At 38.0% G+C, this 19,116-nt stretch overlaps 2 protein-coding genes and 1 pseudogene across 2 annotated transcripts; 2 read left to right on the top strand and 1 right to left on the bottom strand.

Moving 5' to 3' along the window:
• Window positions 1–1,286: 1,286 nt before the first annotated feature.
• LOC145502200 (melanocyte-stimulating hormone receptor-like) lies at window positions 1,287–3,042 on the bottom strand (annotated as a pseudogene).
• A 4,625-nt stretch (window positions 3,043–7,667) lies between these two features.
• LOC145503034 (melanocortin receptor 4-like) lies at window positions 7,668–10,714 on the top strand. The gene has a single exon (XM_081482459.1). It carries the CDS (start codon window positions 8,918–8,920, stop codon window positions 9,839–9,841), a length of 924 nt encoding a protein of 307 aa, XP_081338585.1. The 5' UTR covers window positions 7,668–8,917; the 3' UTR covers window positions 9,842–10,714.
• Window positions 10,715–16,629: 5,915 nt separating this feature from the next.
• On the top strand, window positions 16,630–18,537 carry LOC145502896 (adenosine receptor A3-like). The gene has a single exon (XM_081482295.1). It carries the CDS (start codon window positions 16,769–16,771, stop codon window positions 17,666–17,668), a length of 900 nt encoding a protein of 299 aa, XP_081338421.1. The 5' UTR covers window positions 16,630–16,768; the 3' UTR covers window positions 17,669–18,537.
• Window positions 18,538–19,116: the final 579 nt, after the last annotated feature.

The raw sequence follows: 19,116 nt of genomic DNA, 5'->3' as shown, positions 1-19,116 counted from the left end.
CGTTCTCGACACAGTCTGTCAAGTTCCAGAGATATTTAATGCGTACCAGTACAGAATTTATAAGTTAGATTTCTGCTCCTACAATTTCCACATCTTTCGATTTTCGCGATCTGGTAAAGGGGAGGCTGATGTGTATCGTTTTATGTCCAAACATACTTCAGATCACAATGTGCTTTTTTGTCTCGATCCGTTGTCACACCTCGCCATCGATGGAAATAACAGTTAATTTAAGTCTTGAAACGCGCAGATAGATGAATCACGGCGTTAAATATGTCACTATCAACAGAATGTGCCGCAGCATTACTATCTTTTAGATACCCTAGTTTAATGAGTACTACACTTTCCTAGAAAGCTTATGGGAACCTGGATGCTTGTGCCATGAAGAGCTTGAATAGTAGGCCTGGCAAACCGTTGTCCTAAATTTCCACAAAAGTTGCCGAAAGAAACGCCAAAAGTTGAAAACCTTTGTGAGGTTTTGCCAAAGTGCTGCTAATATTAATTCGAAGAAATGAGGCAAAACGATGTTCTTATTTAACTAATGAGGTGATGTCGGCTTATAGAAAATGCAGGTTCATAGAAAAAACAGCATTGTTCGGACGAGACAACGATCGCTGAGTCGATAGATCTCAGTTATTGCTCAACGTTTTTAGAGATGTTCAACGTATGCAGAGATGTTCAACGTATGTAGAGATGTTCAACGTATGTAGAGATGATATGGGAACCACTCTCAAGAGACTGCAGCAGTCACATAGGGCCCAGGCTCAGGATATCACCTCTCGGTCAAAATGGCGGCAGCAGTATCATAAGGATTTGTATGAAGCTTTAGAAAATAGCGCAAAGAAAATACACGCGCTGATTGGCTTAAAATCCTGATAGATGGAAACACATAACAAGCATGAGTTGTTGACGTAATCATGGCACGAGCAAAGAGAATTTACATTTTGATCATCAAAGTAAACAAGTTGTTTACTTATTTACTACAGTAAAAAAATGGGGGAAACATTTCCCTTATTCGTAGTAGAACACAATTAAAACCTACCAGTTATCATCTGATGTGGGAGTGCATGCAAGAAAATCATTTAAAAATTGGTGCCGAAGCTTGTAGCTAACCAAAGGACTCTCAGTGCACGCATGAATTGTTACAAAGAAATAACAGAGCCATTTGAATTAATTTTAATTTATTTTACTTCTTAAGTTCTTATACAGATACAGGACAAGTGAGAATCCGTGCGACTGGTTTCACACAAGTGAAAAGAATAACTTTTAAATGAATTTATACAGTGCTATTTTCAAATTTTTGAAGTAACTTTTTAGCAATAATAATACAATAACAACAAAATCGGTCGTCACACTGAATAGTTAACCCGGCAAAACCTTTTTTAATCTTTAAGGCATGTCTAATGCATGCTTACTACTTCTACACCATGAAGATTATTAGCTACTTTACCATGTCTAGTTCATCCACTGTACTTAGTGACGAGGTAAAATTTTTTCCCTTTCGGAATATTCTGAAGCTTAACTACTCTAAAGTACAACGTTTCGACAGTTTCACAGGCCTCCCTTAGTAATTTTAAACTAGACAAAATCAAAGTGGCAAACTGATGTGTTGTTTTGCAGCGACCGCATTTCGAGACATATTGTGTCAGTTACGTGATATGCAAACGCCGTGGTACAGTCGCGCGGGAAAGGAACTCTTCTCAGACTGCTAACTTGAGTTCAATATGTGGTCAAGTCTACGAGAAACACCAAAGCCGTCTGATAATGTACTTTACTGCTTGTCTTACTTCCCTCATCTTCCAGCAGTACAGAAATGGGTTTATGGAGGAGTTAAACATAAGAAATGTCAATGTTACGGTCCCAGAGAAAGCAAGAGATGGTGTATCTAATGCTGCAACGTACTCTAAGGCTGCGACTACACTGTATGAAAGGTAACAAGCCAGTAAAGGCATCTGCAACCACAACTTACTGGAGACTGTCCTCTTGTAACGTGCTAGATTCATTGGAATTCCTCCTACGTTCGTTTGTCCTGGATTGCCATGGTCTTGTACTTGAGCTTGGCGATGATGTGTGAGTGTGGGATAAATTTTCGAATAACAGAAGGTTGAGATTACTAAGCAAACTATGGTTACCATGATGGCCATGCCTGCAGCTATTTGAGGGCTGTATGGTAGTATCAATGAGATTAAAAAGCAAAGAAGCCAAAAAGCAGCAACAAGAATCCGTACTCTCCTAAAAGTTACCACCTGTCTGTATCGTATTCCTAAAGTCAGGACAAGAAGTCTTTCCACATTTATTGCAGTCAGTGCTAACAAAGAAACTCCACAGAAAATTGCACCTATAGCGACAAAAAGAACGAGAAGACCAAAACAAAGTATGGATTGTTCTTGAGACAAAAGAAAGGTTGCGAGGAGAGTCTGTGTAAAGACACCCACTCAGAGGTCGGTTGCCGCAAGGTAAAGAGAAGTTTTGACGGTGGCCGAAGAGATTGCGCCTTTTTAATAGCAATAATTATCAGAATATCCCCCAGAAATGCAGTGACCGATAGAGGAATGTTTACTGCTGAAATGAATATTTTAAGATGCACTCCATAAAGACCTGTCGAACAAATGAACTACTCAGCTGTCGTGCGGCCTCCATCTTCAGATAGATTCGCCATTTTCTTGTTGATAAGAAATGATTTATAAAGTACAGATGATTATGGCAAGAGTTTAACAAAATGTTTCTGTAAACTGTGTATTGCTATCAAAGTCCTCTTTTTAAAATCTGGGTTGTTTCACGTAGACGTTTTCAGTTCTCTTCTACTGCTTTGTTGTGGGGGTCGTAAAACAGGCTATCAGCGTCCCCTGATGATTAGAGAGAATGCCTTTTAATGTGAAGTACTCCATAAAATGGGCTAACAAATGGGCAATCTTTGGAAGACAGCTTGGCAAAGAGGAAAGTTACATTTGTGCTCATTCGACAAGTGCGGACATAGCTGATTAGAAATAATTTGAGTTTCACAGCATCAGATACTGACAGACGAAACATCAGATAAACTAGCATAGTCCTGACTACAAATTCTTGTAGCGTCTTCCAGCGTTTTGGCGTAGCGTTCTGTTAGTTGTATACGTGGCGCAGAGTAAAATATTGTGCAAGAAAAAAAAAAAAAAAAAAAAAAAAAAAAAAAAAAAGAAGAAGACTGAGAAGCGTAGGGCCTCTCTCTCCACGTTCTTTTCTCGCTGTGCTCCAACTAACTAAACCGCTGGAAAAGGCTTAAACCATTCACTCTAGCTTCTATGTTTGGCGCGGCTAGAACAATAAGTTACTTTCTAGAAGAAGAAAGAAGCTTTTGGAAACAGGCCCGGCTTTTCAAAATTTGAATACTGACAAGAGAAAAATTTCTCTTGATACTGACCGGCGCTATACACTTTCCGGTCCTCTCCAGTGAATAGCGTAGTTTATTTTGTCAACTCTTATCTACTGGATCATAGTAATTTATTCGTTGGAAAACATAATCCACTCGTTAAAAACCTGGACTCCGGATAATAAATTCATAAAGACATAACTCGGCTTCAATGCTGGGAAAAATAAAGTGACATAAGAAACAATTTTTATTCTATTTTATCGCGAATTGTTTCGTCGGTCATAAACACATCATGCATACCAGTATAATGTTATGGTAAGTCGATCCTGTACATGCATTATTTATGCTATATTTGGAGTGTTTTTGAGCAAACATATCGGAAACAAAAGAAAAGACAAGAAGCCACCTGCTTCAGGCCTCGTGTGGCTGCAAACATGCAAATTAAACTATGAGCAGGCTTGCTTCCTTATCTTGAAAATGTTGCACAAGGTGTGGTGTGCTATCGCTGACATTCAGACACGCTATCGACAGATTTGGTTGAATATAAATTTCTTTGAACTAGTGTCTTAGGGTTGAAATTTGATTAATCCCATTTAGAAAGTATCAATTTGTTTGTCAGAGTATATGCCAATGTTTACAATATTTCGAAAATAGCACGAATTGTACTCATATACTCGACATTTATTCTCTTACAACCTTGACTTTGGAAAATATTGAAAAAAATAGTTGTTGTGTGGAATCATCTCGCAACATAATATAATCGTAATTTGTCTTAAAAGTTAACCTGCTTTAACTGGGTAATTATTATGGGCAGCTGCCATTTGCAGTTTTTAACGAAAACAAGCGACTTGATATTTTTATTCGCCAAAAGATGAAACACGATAACGTTCTGTTATGGAAATGTATAGAGCATTTTTAATTAGTCATCACAAACAATTGCCTCTGTTTTGCAAATTAAAAACTTTAGCCAACGGCGGATTTCCTTTGAATCAATAACTCAGGAGACGAGATCCTTTGAAATTTTCTCGGTCCCATTTTACCGTAAGTTGTGTTTTTTTTTTCCCCGTAATCGATCAACTTAAAGGGCCTTAGTCAGCCACACCTTTGTCTTTGTATACATGCGAGGGTTGGTTAGTGGATTATATTCGGAGCGTATCGAAACGAAGAAAATCACTGTAAAACTTCTAAAGATAATTAAACATACTTTCAGGGCCACAACTTAGAGTAGAGCAATAGGATTTTGCTTCACCATGCAATATCAATCATTCCGATGGCACTGAGGCTGACAAGGGTCCTTTAAGCAGAAGATCGCCTTATGCTCCTCTAAAAAACTACCTGACGAGAAATATGCTCACTTGCTGTGTGGTAGTAAAAGTTCTTGTGTTTTTTTTTTTTAATAATCAATTCTTCCCTAGCACATAAAATCCGAGAGAGGAGATGCTGGCTAATATAAGACTTGAACTCCAACAAACGGGTGACGTTGTCAAAATTACTCAGTAACAGATCATTATAATTTGAATTGCTTTAGGGACTTGAGATTTTTCGGGATTTCTCTTTAAAAAAATATTCAAATCTTTAACTAGTCTGACACTAGCATAGCGAAAATTGGCAAGATTTTGTCTCTGAATTTGAAAAAGTATATAAAAATACCTGAAATAGGATGATTAATCGGAAGCTTGTCTTATATGGCAAAGGTTTTCAATGGTAATGCTCACAATAACGCCAAAAACAGTTGAACTCGCACCGCGGTTTGCAACAATATTTGTCACTAGACGATATGTGATTTTGGAATATATGGACGCTTAAGGTAGGTTTAATTTCAGTCAATGCGCATCAATATAAGTATTTACACGTAAATTTATTTTGTAATGTCTCTTTTTGATCATCATATCCAATGGTTACTATGGTAGTAATATTCGACTGATATCGCATACTTCATGTTGGTTTTATATTTAATTTGCGCCCAAAAAATACTTGAAACTAAAGAACATGGGGACTTCTAGAGTGAAAATTGTTTAATCATTTTGTCAATATAATAATGCGTCACCAGTCAGTGCGTAATACAATCTGACGACAAGTTCTTTAAATTTATTATTTAACGCTTTGATATATTTAGAAACAAATTTTCCATATCAATAATTAGTTTAGCTACCAAAGGAAACCAAATGCAAATTGTGATGATAAATACAGCGTAAAAAATTGGCATGATTCCGAAGTGCTTTATATGACGCCTCCTACCGCTACGCTGACGGACCACTGTAGAACATGATACTTTGAACTTACGTATGTAGCAGTGAACAGGTTGATGTCAGCCTGTTCGAGAAACGCTATCCTGCGCCAAACAGGTTAAAAATTCATTTAGTAGTTGCAATTCAACAACATTAGCAGAACTTTCTTACTCATGTTCAGTACATTAAAGGTGTACGATAAGTTATTGATCAAGTGAGTTAGATCGAACGGGAAGCTGACAATATTTGGACCTCGAGCCAAATATATTCCCGGCCGGCCCTCCCAATCAGTCAATATTTGTACACGCTTTTGTCTAACTCTTCCTGTGAAACAACATCCGGTGTAAACACCTGCCGCAATGGTTTGAATCATAAGTTAATAATAAATGGCATGACTCAGGTTGACTAAGGTTACCAGAGAAAATAGGAAAATAATACTTGCAATTGCTTTTTGTTCTCTTTTTCAAAGCAAGAAAACACCAAGCATCTTACTATAGAATATACTCATTTTAAAATGTGTGACGCATTTTATCCATTCAACACAGGGGGATTTAACGAAAATCTCGGTCTTCAAAACTGCCGTTCATTAAACGTTCAGCTCGTTTAATATGATTTTAAGCAAAATTGTTATCCTTCCTTTAAATACCTTTTTGTCACCGGAAATTGAATAAATTACGGACAAAAGGCCACTAAACCATCGACAAAAAACGACAAAAGTAACTCCGACGATGAAGCAAATCTGATGTGAAATGGACTATGAGAACGCGTTAATGCATTGACAGTTATTGATTGAAATCAATCTCATATCGAAAAGGCCCACTCTATATACCAAAATCACCAACCATCTAGTTGCAAACTGCAAACAGTTGCAGGACACTTAGCCTTCAAGGGAGCTTTCTGTTTACGCTGTAAGCTACCACCGACACTGAAAACCAAACCAGGTACAAGCCAAGCTTAGTCTTTCTCGTAATTAATCTTCTTTTTTTCAGATTTAGAGAAACGTCTTAATTTAGCCCTTGTTTGGTAGTTGATGACGAATATTCAGTTCGTGTTCTTGGTTTAGCAGTGGTTTCCATCAAATATAAGTATTCTACATTTTGATGAAACATAAAGCTAAAGAGTAAGTTCAAAAGTACTATATCTAAAAACGTCTAGCTGACCCAAACATTAACCGAATCGGTCTATGGTCGCCTTTTTAAGCGCGGATCCGGGGAAGCACGCGATAATTACATTTTCGATCTAGAGTAGAAGAGCTAGTCCTTCTTTCAAATGTTATTTGCTCAAGATGGAACACTCGAAATATGGCACTGAGTTTGAAAGATTTGAGAATGGCAGATAACCTCAAGAATGTGGTGTCTGCGACGGGTATAACAATTAGAAGACCGCCGGGTGCCTAATATATATTTGAAATTTACCAATCTAGAGACTTGCTCCAAGGAAGTACAAACAGACTTTCATCAGTCTCAACCTTTTTAAAAATTCTGTAGACCCGAGGAGTCAAAAGAATAGAAAGATCTACTGAGAAAGGCAGAGTTTTGCAATAAATATTATTTCATTAATTACTTGACAGCACTCAGAACTTGGCTAAGAAGCGAATTTCGTGAAAAAACGTTTCCCCAAAACACTCATCTGTTTCTTTACTGAACAAAACGAACTTCATTTAAAAAAGAAAGAAAACAAAGAGAAAACAAAACTGAGAGAGAGATGTTGCAAACTTGTCACGAGAGGATTAAGAACGCTAAACAATTGAAATCCTCCAGGAAAAGGGCTTTGAATTTGAATAACAAGTTGTTCTGTTCACCTGTCAGTTATTTGCTCAACTTTAAGCGTTTTGTTAGTAAGGACTTCCTATTCTAAATATTTGTAAAAGCGCGAAGTCTACTTCTCAACTGATTCTGGAAGGAAAAAGAACGTTAAAACCATATGGGAGATGAAAAATTTCTAACAAGGGTAATTATTTACGAAAGTGTCAAGCCAACTTATGCTTACGTACGCTGATAAAATACGTTCGGAAGGGGGAGGGGGGGGGGGGGATTTTCAAGTTATTTTTTTTCCCAATGCCAGTGTCATAGCTTTAAAGAGGGTTTCCACTCCGTACTGCACAGTCTAAGCACCCTAATGTTTATACGTTTCAATCGATGGAAAGCAAATCCATGTTATTCGTTACGAACCACACACCTTATCTTTGAGGCCTTTCACATTCTTTTTCCAACAGCTTCATTGATATTTACAGCTGCGAAGTTGTTTCATCAAGTGATATGAGGAAGAAGAAAGCATAAAGCTTCGCATCCATAATGGCGGTTGACATTAAACTTTAAATTTACTTCATATAAACAGTTGCGAAATGTTACATTTTGTGATGTCTTACATGAGACAAAACAACAAACATGTAAAAGCCCAACTGTTGAGTCGAGGTACATGGATGCGTTTTCTGCAATCTTTTCTACAAACATGTTCGTCAGTGAACAATTTGAATTTGAATACAATTTTCGAAATAAAAGATCTTTAACAAAGCAATGGCAGGAAAAAGAAAGCTAGATTTGCTTCTTTTCCATTTTTTGGGGGGGTCAAAATTACTGTTTTTAAAATTTTCTCAAACTTAGTCAGGATCATTAAACCCTGGAAGCAGAGTCGCTTCGATCTTTCCGCTAGTAAGGGAGGGCCATTAATGATCAAATCCAAAAAGGGGTTAAGTGGACCTGCGAAATTTGTGGTGCTAATCGCTGCAAGTGTTTCAGGCAGCGTCCACATTATGCTGGAGAAATTTGAAAACGAAGCTTTATTTCTACGGTTCGGCCTACCGTCCACACTAATCTGTCACGAAAACGGAGCTTTTAGAAAACTCTCTAGAAATCGGAGCGATTTGAAAACGCCGGCTTTCGTTTTCGTATAGACGGGAAACATTTTGAAAACGGCGCTTTTCGAAAACGATGGCGTCACGTTAATCATGTGATTTCCTCGACCGACTTTTCCTCAAACACAAATCCAAAATGAGCAGTGATTGTTGCGTTTTTGAATTCTTCCGGCGTAGCGTGGACGGAAAACAGTTCATGCGGTTTCAAAGTAAAACCTCCGCTTTCGAATTCCTCTGGCGTAGTGGAGGAAGGGCCTTATTCTTAGACAGAAAATCGACTCTGTTATGCTAGTGTTATTCAGATGATACCAGCTAGAGGCCTGTTTGGAAAATTTTCTTTTAAGGAGAAATCATTCGCGTGATATTTCCCGCTAAAATATATTCTCTAATCAACAGGGGACGTGCAATAATCGGTGTTACGACCAGCTGGAGAAAGCTGTAGAATAGTGTCGGAAATACGTTCGTGACAGGACCTGAGAGGAATATAAGAAAATGAGAAATTTAACAACAGATGAAAACCACACGACAGTTCAACAGTTATTTTGCTCAACAGGTCTTTATGGAATACATCTTAAGATATTTATTTCAGCACTGAATATTCCTCTATGTGTCTCAGCATTTCTGGGAAATATTCTGATCATTGTAGCTATTAAAAAAATATTGTCTTTTCATCCACCGTCTAAACTTCTGCTCAGCTGCCTTGCAGCAGCCGACCTATGTGTGGGTGCCATCACGCAGCCTCTGTTCGTCATCTACCTCATGACTCCAGAGCACTCGAAACTTTGCTTTTATATTGACGTGTTTTTTGTTTCAATAGGCAACATATTTTGCGGAGTATCTGTGCTGACAGTGACCGCAATAAGTGTAGACAGACTTCTGGCCCTTTTGCTGGGGCTACGATACAGACAGGTAGTAACTTTAAGGCGAGTTCGAATCATCGTAATTACTTTTTGGATTGTTTGTACATTCCTTGGAGTTAATTTAACTTACAACCACCGAATATCTTACTACATGGCATTCGTGGTTTTTATATTGTGCATAGTGACCTCAACGTTCTGTCACTCGAAAATCTATTGCACACTTCGCCATCGCCAAACTCACGTGCAGAACCATGTTCAGCAAGGACAAGCGAACGGAGGAGCAATTCCATTGAATATTGCAAGATATAGGAAGACAGTGTCCAGTGCGTTGTGGTTGCAAATGGCATCACTGGCTTGTTATTTCCCTTGGCTTATAACAAATGTTTTCTCACAATTCTACGTACCTGGGCCGTCTCTTGACTTTGCATTATCTGTAGCAGGTACTCTCTTTTTGTTAAACTCCACTTTAAACCCAATTCTGTACTGCTGGAAGATGGGGTGTATAAGACAAGCAGTGAAGGACACAATCAGACAGTTTTGGTGTTTTTCGAGCTAACTGCGTCGCGATTGTAGATTATGGGGAGTCTACTCCACGGGGAGTTGACAATAAAATTTGTATTGTATTGTATTGTATTGTATTGTATTGTATTGTATTGTATTGTATTGTATTGTATTGTATTGTATTGTATTGTATTGTATTGTATTGTATATGAAGATTGAAGGCGTACAGTGGCCAATTTCCTCCATGAGATGCGCCTGCAGGGAATCATGGTAGCTGTATTCATCAAAACAAATATACAGTCCAAGATGATGAATACAATTACCATATTTCTCTTCATGCGCATCGATCTCATAGAAGAAATTGGCCATTCACTTTCGATCATAAAGTTAATCCACAACAACGCTTTTACATTACTGAGTCGTTTAACCCAGAAAATGCATTTAGTACTCACACAATAAAAAGTTTTTTGTTAATGTGGGTTTTCTCTTTAAACACGGATAGCTAGCAACAAAGCTTAAGGACAAGTAGGAGGTGGAGATGAAATTGCCATAAAGACAACTTCATCTGAGTTTTTTTTTTATTTACTGCTGTGCAGACACTTAGACAACCACAACTTGAAAAGAAGAAATCGGTCTCGTGTACAGCAGAGGCCAGTTTAATATTTACTATAGGATAACTGACACATTTTATATTTATGTAGCTGTTATTTAAATAGTGTTGCCAACCCAGTGCATCAAATTTAAACTTAAGTGAGAATCCGTGGGAGGTAATCATGTAAAGCTAATGTGAGTTAAGTTTAATTATTCGCTGGTGCATGTGTAACTTGTTGCACTGGCTTTTTGTTATGTATATATCAGTATAGGTAATCATACGGTTTCGAGTTCAATTAGGAATTAATTTGCACGAGTGAGTTTTTCAAAAAGCTGAAGTTGCATGAGCCGCTTCGGCGAGTGCAATTTCAGCTTTTTTAAAAACTCACAAGTGCTAATTAATTCCAAATTGAACGAGAAAAACCGTATGATTACTTATTAACAATATTAACATGAAAAAATTTGCGTGGAGGAAATGCCGGAAGATCTTTCTTGAAGCCATTTTTTCTCATTCGAGAAAATTTTTTTAGAGTTTCCGCACTAAAATTTCGCCATCATTTTGCGTGATATCATTAGTTAGAAAATTTCCTTTTTTCTTTCAGCTAATCATAATCTAGGATTACGTTGTGTAATTTGCACTGGTGTTACACGTTTTGCACTGGTGTTACGATTGAACTGCACTGCTCTCAACCAATCAGAATCGAGTAATTTTTTCATGTATATTATTATATACATAACATATATACATTATATACATATTATACATTATATACATTACATATATAGCCGATGAAATCTTCAATTCACTATATTATTACATTATACATTACATTATATACATTGCATACATATATTACAATTATAATTATAATTATTTTAATTATTCGGCTGTTGTATAATTATATGGACAATATTTCTTTATCCTATTCCAATGCTTTACCTGTAGTGTTTGGATCTTTACAGATCAATAAAATTTTAAAATGCCATCTTGTTTGAAGCCTTCTGTTTCTACTTGACTTCACACCCCTTTACTTGATGGAGGTTGGAGGTGGGAGGGGAAGGTGGTTAGTTAATTCACCCAGTTCTTGTTGTTTTTTGTAAGTACATAGAATTGTGGGCCATCAGCCCTAGCCCAGTCCTTAAGCTCTCTCTTTCCCTCTCTATGAAAGGGTTGAACCCAGGCCGGAGTACAGAGAGCCCAGGATAACTTGCATGCGCATGCTCAAAGCGAACCAATTAGTGTGGAGTTCACGAGCGCTCTGGGGTTTAGCTGTTTGTCCAAATGACGAATTCAGCTACACGACAGAGTACACAACTTAACAACAAGAAACACGATCACAAGTTGTGTATGAAACAATTTGATGAACGTGCAACAAAACCAGAAACGCCTGAAATGAGCGAAACACTGCAAAAACGTTAACTCATACAACACGTGACTAACTGATTAGAAATATATGGACTGTCAACTCCTTTCCATAGATGGCACAGAACACAAGTGAAATATTCGTCTCTTAACCGAGTGATTTGAACCTTACAAAAAAGGAAGTTAAAGATGGCGGCTAACGAGTATTATTTTTGCCGCTAGTTTTTAGCGGGTATTGACTAAAACACGTTCCGTGGTTCCAGCTTGTAAAACGTACATGGTCGCTAGTCGTGCGCGGGTTCGTAAAAGTTTCATCAAAATACTGGTGGCGTTCTGACCATGCGAATGTTGTTATCCTGGACTCTCTCTTCTGACCTGATTCCCGCCTGGGTTCAACCCCTATATTGAACGAGGAATGGAGAGTTCGGGAACCAAAAATGTAGCAGCTCTCATGAACTTGTTTTCCTTTTGCTTGTTAGCAGCTCTCATTGCTTTGGGGTTAGGGGCATTGCTTCTGTTGTCTGTTTTACTGTCTCTCAAATTAAGAGTATCAAGTGATACATGCGAGACCTTATGAGAGTTGCTCAGAAAATAGACTACCATCGGCAGTGAAGATTCGCAATGACATTGTCATTGTCTTTAAACTCACGGAATTCGGTTAAGGGTTCTACGTAAATGAAACCGTGGTAATTTCAATCGAATCCACCGTAGTTTGTTTGAATTTCCAAAATATAACACGCTATTTTCAAATTTGGCGCTGATTTGGCTGAACGTATAGGATATAAGATGACATATATATATTTTTTTAAAAAAAGGAAGACTTGATAGTAATTTTCTTGATGGTTAACCAACGAAGGGTCAATAATAACCACAAGGTAATGACAAACTACAAGTTTCCAGCAATGCTTTTAAGTAATTTTATGCCCACTGAGAAATCATCACTCAGATGATATGCGGAATTAGCCAGAGTAGACATCGGTTCTTGCCACCTGTACCGGAAAGTGAAAGATTACTCCAACCATCAAAGCTCTCTAGATATGGATCAACCGCGTAAATGTCAAGACCCTCCGCGCCCCCCTTCCCCCCGGGGAGGGGGTACTCCCAGAGAAATTGGGCGGGAGTGTGCGGCCCGCTTCCCAAAACCCTTACCCTATTTATGACCAAAATCTGCGATATTCCCTACCCTATTTACGACCTGACCATAAATTCGAAACCCTATTTATGACCTGACCCTTAAATCAAAACCCTGTTTCAGACCTGGGTTACAATTAATTCCCTAGTTCAGGCCAATGTTAAATTATTATAAACATAATTGGTGAAGGGCTTTTGTCGATTTTCTTTTCGATAATGACGAAAAATTGGCTTCTAATAAAATACCTATATCAAGGCTAGAGTGCAAAAACCATACCCTATTTATGACCAAAATGGCTTAAATCAGCTAAAATCGATACCCTATTTATGACCAAAACGGCTGAAAAACTATACCCTTGGGGGCCGCACATACCAAAATAGCCCATGAAAGAGAGCACCCCCTCCCCCCTCCCCAACGGACCCTCCGCTTAATCTATTTATAAACGAGGAGTGTTTCAACTATAACGATAATCGCAAAGAGCAGGTTCCAGGAGAAAAACTAGGTCTTCTTTATGACAGTGCTGCGTTATATATGCTCGATGCTGCTACTAGAAGGTCCAGAATTTAGCATTCAAAGCCAGCTTTAAGGGAATCAAAATGAGACTGGTCGATATACGGGGAGACTGGCATTTAGCGGAAAGGGAATAATAAGACTGATAGCCAATAAAAACCCTCACGAGAAAAATTAAGTACCTGTCGAGGTTGATGCTTAATATTTAGACAGCATATTCGACGAGGTTAATTTTTATAAATTCCTTGTTAGGAGTTCTGCTTCATGCTCAAAGATGAAAACAATCACATGTGAAGATAAGATTATAACTAATCTCTGTTTAGGTATAATTAACGTTAAAGTAGTTTGAAAACTACGTTGAAATAATCAATTCAACGTCGGTAGTTTTCTTATTAAAGGCAAAATATAACTCTAAGTCGTTGTGCTTTTTACAGAAATGGAAAAACAGATATAGATCAGCCCATAAAAAAAATCGAAACCGAAAGCCAACAATGTCAATGCGAAAAAAGAAAAAATGCAGCATTAGAACCAATATGGTTTCCAAGAACGTAAAAGGGCTTTTTGTTGTTCGTTTTTTGAAAAAGTTCTTTCAGTCCTGTTACTTAATTATATTGTATTTCCATTTTTCATCACGGGAGCCTTTGTAAATGGTGTTGCTCCTGGCGTCAAATTAACTTAGAGTCTTGGCTCATCTTATGAAAAGCGATGATTCATTACCAATACTGTTTTGTGGCAAGATGTAACAAGACTATATCGTTACTTTTCAGTTAAGAGTTCATTTTCTTGTTGAGAAAAAAAAAAATTAGATCACATGCAAAATGGACAATCTGCCGGATTAAGGTTATTTATTGTTAACGGAAATTTATAAACTAGCTAATTTGATAGTTAATCAGAAGGATCCGTATTAATGTCGAAGCTTTTAACTTTAGCCGATCATTAAAAGAGCAGGTGATGAGAGTACGCTCTCAGTTTTGCCAAAAAAAAAAAAAAAAAACGTGTATTATAGGTTTTCTTCTCTTCCACAAGTTCACACATTTCTGGATGGAAATCATGCTTTAGGTGATCTAAATAGTGTGGTTTTGTTATTGCAAGAAATGTTTCAATGGCTTAACATTAGCAAGTCAATGTTCTTTTTCACAGCGCTTTCGTTTCGCCCCGGCCAACGGACTCTTTAGAGACCTTTCTGCTTGGCAAACTCGTTGGGCATCGCGCCCAAACTCCCGTTTGCTAACAAAATGATGACAGCAATCTCGCCTTACATCGCATGAGGATTCTCGACCGCACCTGAGATTTGTTAGCGAACGGGACTTTGGGCGCGAAGCCCAACGAGTTTGCCAAGCAGAAAGGTCTGTAAAGAGTCCCTTGGCCGGGACGAAACGAAAGTGCTACGTAAGGCTAACCACGAACAATGTATTATCACAAGTAGCTGTCAACTTTATTGTCAATGTTCTATTTAGGACTTGGTATATTACAAAAATGAGTGCTGCCAATTTGTAAATTAAGGGATGCAACAATTGAAAAATAGTGGTTTTCAAGAGTAATAAGAAAGGACTATTTTGTCGTATCTTTGGATCTTCACTGACGTTATCATATTGCATTCATTCTTGATTTTGCTCCTTAGACCTTAGGCCGGATTTATGTACCGCTTATCGGCCGGTATGAAGAGTTTTAAATGAGTTGTTCCACAGACGCCAACTCGTTCAGGTGAACTGTGCTTTTCGGTGAATCGTGGTGAAACATGATTCACCGATTCACCCCTGGAGGTAAGTGAGTTAACTCAGTTCTACCGTAAAGGGAGAGGGGTTCATTGGATGCAAATTTTTTATCCAAGTAGAATCGGGATGAAACATCATATTCAGGTTAAGAATAACAATAAAAAAAATATCCGTTTAAACACGGATCTTGGATTCATTCTTCCGTGAAAAAAAAAAAAAAAAAAAAAAAAAAAAAAAACATTAACGACCCCTGTTTCTCAACCCATATACTGTGGTCTCTCAGTGGTCATTATATAGAGGATATTACACGGTGGCTCGAAGATATGAATTTTATGTTCTCGTGGCAAGAACAATATCTCACTCGTTCGCTTCGCCCACTCGTGAGATATTGTTCTTGCCACGAGAACATAAAATTCATATCTTCGAGCCAACGTGTAATGTTCTTTTTATTATATGGAGAAACCAATTCAACAAAAGCAAAAGGCGGGAATCGTGCCGTCATTGAACGATACGACACTCACAAAGGTGACATACGGAAAATACGCCACTCGGGTCCCGGATGAAGTGGCGTATGGAATCTACGAGTGGTTTAGTTCCCAGTAAAACACTCTTCTCCATATAATAAAAGAGGTTACGAATAGTGCGCGTAATTTAATAACACCAATCACAGTGAAATGTCAGTATAGATTTGAGTTTTTGAGTTTGAACTTCCTGACGTCGAGAAATACGATGTGATCGTTCAGTGCTTGATACATTGAACCGGGCGAATGTAATAAGCAACAGGGACCTTACACAAAACTCAATGACAATGCCAAATTCGTTCGCTAGGAAAATAGACTACAAACAGTACGATATTGGACCATTATCCTTCGTGCATTTCCTAGCCACCCATTTCGAAAAAACAAAGGACTCGTCCACAGTAAGCCGAGGGGATTTGAGAACGGAGTTTTCACTCTGAAACGAATCAAATGTGTTCTGTCCACACTACGCCGGAGAAAATAAAAAACGCAATTGACAATCATCGGTCATTTTAGATTTGCTTTTGAGGAAAATAGGCCAATAGGCCTAATTAACCGTAGAACTAAAGCTACGTTTTCAAATTTCTCCTGCGTAGGTGGACGTTGCCAAAGTGAGACAACCAAATCTTGTGTAATTGGAAGACCATGGAGTTTGATGGGAAATTAATATTTTCTTCGTGGCGTTTAAAAATTCAGCTAGAAATTAGTTCGGATACCGGTAGATACTCTTTGTATATCTAAATATAATTGCTTTCAAGGGAAATTTTCGAACCATTTGTCTCTCTTTCGATAGTTCCGGAATTTTGGATTGAACTGAAAGCGCCTCTTGCCGACAGCGTCAACGTTCGTGGTGGTGTAAGACCTCCAATTATTTTACAACCGTGCTTTGGATGTGGGATAACATGTCCAACAAGGCTCGGAGGGACGAGTTCGGTCTTCATCTCTCTGGAACTACTCAGGAGCACATCTACTATATTGAAACTTTGCTATCTCTTTTTTTTTTTCAGAAATAACACCTTGTGGAAACATTGTACATAGCCCTTGGCATCTTCGTTACAATCCTTGGAATTTTTGAACTCAGAATTGTGATAACACCAACGGAATCTCGACTCTTGGCAAAGACATAAGAAAAAGAAATCTTAACTAAAGAAAAATGGATACAGTGAACATTAACTTAACTGGATGTTTGCCAGGTCTTATTGAATCACATCAAAAGATTATTATATTATCAGTAAACGTTCCTCTATCGATCATTGCAGTTCTGGGGAATGTTCTGATCATCGTTGCTCTTCAAAAACCGTTGTCATCCCTTCGCCCAGCATCAAAACTTTTGTTCGGTTGCCTTGCTTGCACTGATCTCTGTGTGGGTTTCATTGTACAGCCTCTATTGGCTATCTTTCTAATGTCCCCACACCTTTCTAAACTTTGTTATGATACCCAAATCGCCCTAAGTACCCTTGGTGTAGTATTCAATGGAGTGTCCTTGATGACACTGTCTGCAATAAGTGTAGACAGGCTTTTGGTTCTGCTGTTGGGACTACGATACAGACAGGTGGTAACTTTGAGTCGAGTACGGGTCCTTGTTGCTGCTTTTTGGCTTGTTAACACTGCAATGGCGTTGATAATGTATTTCTTCGTTCGGATTGCTACGAGCCTCGCCACCGTAGTTTTGGTACTGTGTACAGTAACCTCGACGTTCTGTTACACGAAAATCTACATTGCACTTCGCCATCACCAAACTGCTGTACAAGACGAAGGACAACAGAACGGAGGTGGAAATGCACTGAATATTGCACGATACAGGAAAACAGTGTCCAGTGCATTGTGGCTGCAGCTAACATTAGTAGCTTGTTATCTTCCACATGGCATACTGCTATCAGTACTCTCCATTTTTGGATCTGTTACACCGTCTATTGCCCTCAACTGGGCTGCAACATTATCTCTCCTTTACTTCAACTCATCTCTGAATCCATTTCTGTACTGCTGGAAGATGAGGGAAGTTAGACAAGCGGTGAAAAACACGATTAGACAGTGTTGGTGCTCATGGGGGTAAAACTGCAGATGAGTCTTTAATGAAATAGCCAAAAACGCGGAGTTAGGGTTAGGCCTAGTTCATTCTAGCGACATAACGACGTAAACATAACGACATAAGAAGGACGTTATATCATTATGTTTGCAGCGTGAAAATCCTGACATAATGACATAATAGCAACATAACGGCATGAACATAACTCCACAAAAGGAAAACATCTGATCTTTTTCTTATGGTTTTATATCGATGTTCACATTGCGACATAAGCCGCTACATCGTTTATGTCGTTATATATTTCGCTAGAATGAACTCAGTCTTAATCGATTCAAGAACCGGGGTGTATCCTGGGGGAGAGCAGTGGGAGGAAAAGATGTGCCTGTTCCTTCATTTAAATTCCTGTTTAATCTCACTGTCTCCAGATTTGACCTTTAGTTAACTGATCATATTCAAAAAGAACTACCTTCCCTCAATCAGCAATTACACCATGTAAATCTAAAATTATCCTTTTAACTTACACCTTTTCACTGTTGTTACTATTTGTCTTAATTAGCATTTTTGCCTACTTATTATTCAACTTGCTTTGTAATCATTCATTCAACTGAAGATGACAGAAGCTCTGTCGAAACATGTCTTGCAAACTTAAAAAATTGGTCGTTTTCCTTAAAATCTTTACATGTCTGCTGCTATCTAGACCGTCTGTGGATATATTATAACAGTTCAATGCTAGAGTTTTTTTAATGAGATACATACCTCTTAGTAACCGAGTTCGAGGTCCGTAGTGTAAGTTACGGACCGAATTTTTTCCCCTACGTTAGCACGTTTTAATACACAATTTAAAGTAAAAGAAAGTTTTAAACTTTTACTTGCTATAAAAGTTAAGAACACTTCGCGATAAATCACGAAACATATTCGCCACAAAAATAGTTTTAAATTTTAGCGGACCGTGCAGTACAATACGTCTCTCGAAATTGACGAATCACAGCGCGCGTAGTAGCTGAAAGGTATAATAAATTTCTCTTGTGAAGATAGCGAAAGTGAGAAAAATGAATTTCAGTTGTTTAGTATTCCACTATAATATAATTTTTAGTCGGCGTAATCGGACTAAATTAAAACACATATTGATGTGAAATAATTTTTATCGTCTCTGTTGACGCATATATATTTTAAACTCGTCGTGTTAATATTTGTTCATGCAAGCGCACGTCAGTGTTGCATTTTGGAATATGATATCGGTATACAAAACAAACAAACAAGCAAGCAAACAAACAAACAAATAAACATGAAGACACCTATTTCATTGAGTTCTTACCGCGAAGCGACAAGAAACTTATCCATCAAGCTAATGATATTCTGGCAAGAGATTCATAATCTCCTGTTTCAGGTCATTCAGTGAGCTCAACCTTAGCTCAACCTAAGCATTCTTAAGATTTTCAGTGGTGTATATTACAATGAACTCTCAACAGCATTTT

Source organism: Orbicella franksi, chromosome 11 (assembly GCF_964199315.1).
Source record: "Orbicella franksi chromosome 11, jaOrbFran1.1, whole genome shotgun sequence".
NCBI classification, from domain to species: Eukaryota; Metazoa; Cnidaria; class Anthozoa; order Scleractinia; family Merulinidae; genus Orbicella; species Orbicella franksi.
This window is presented reverse-complemented; position numbering and strand designations above follow the sequence as displayed.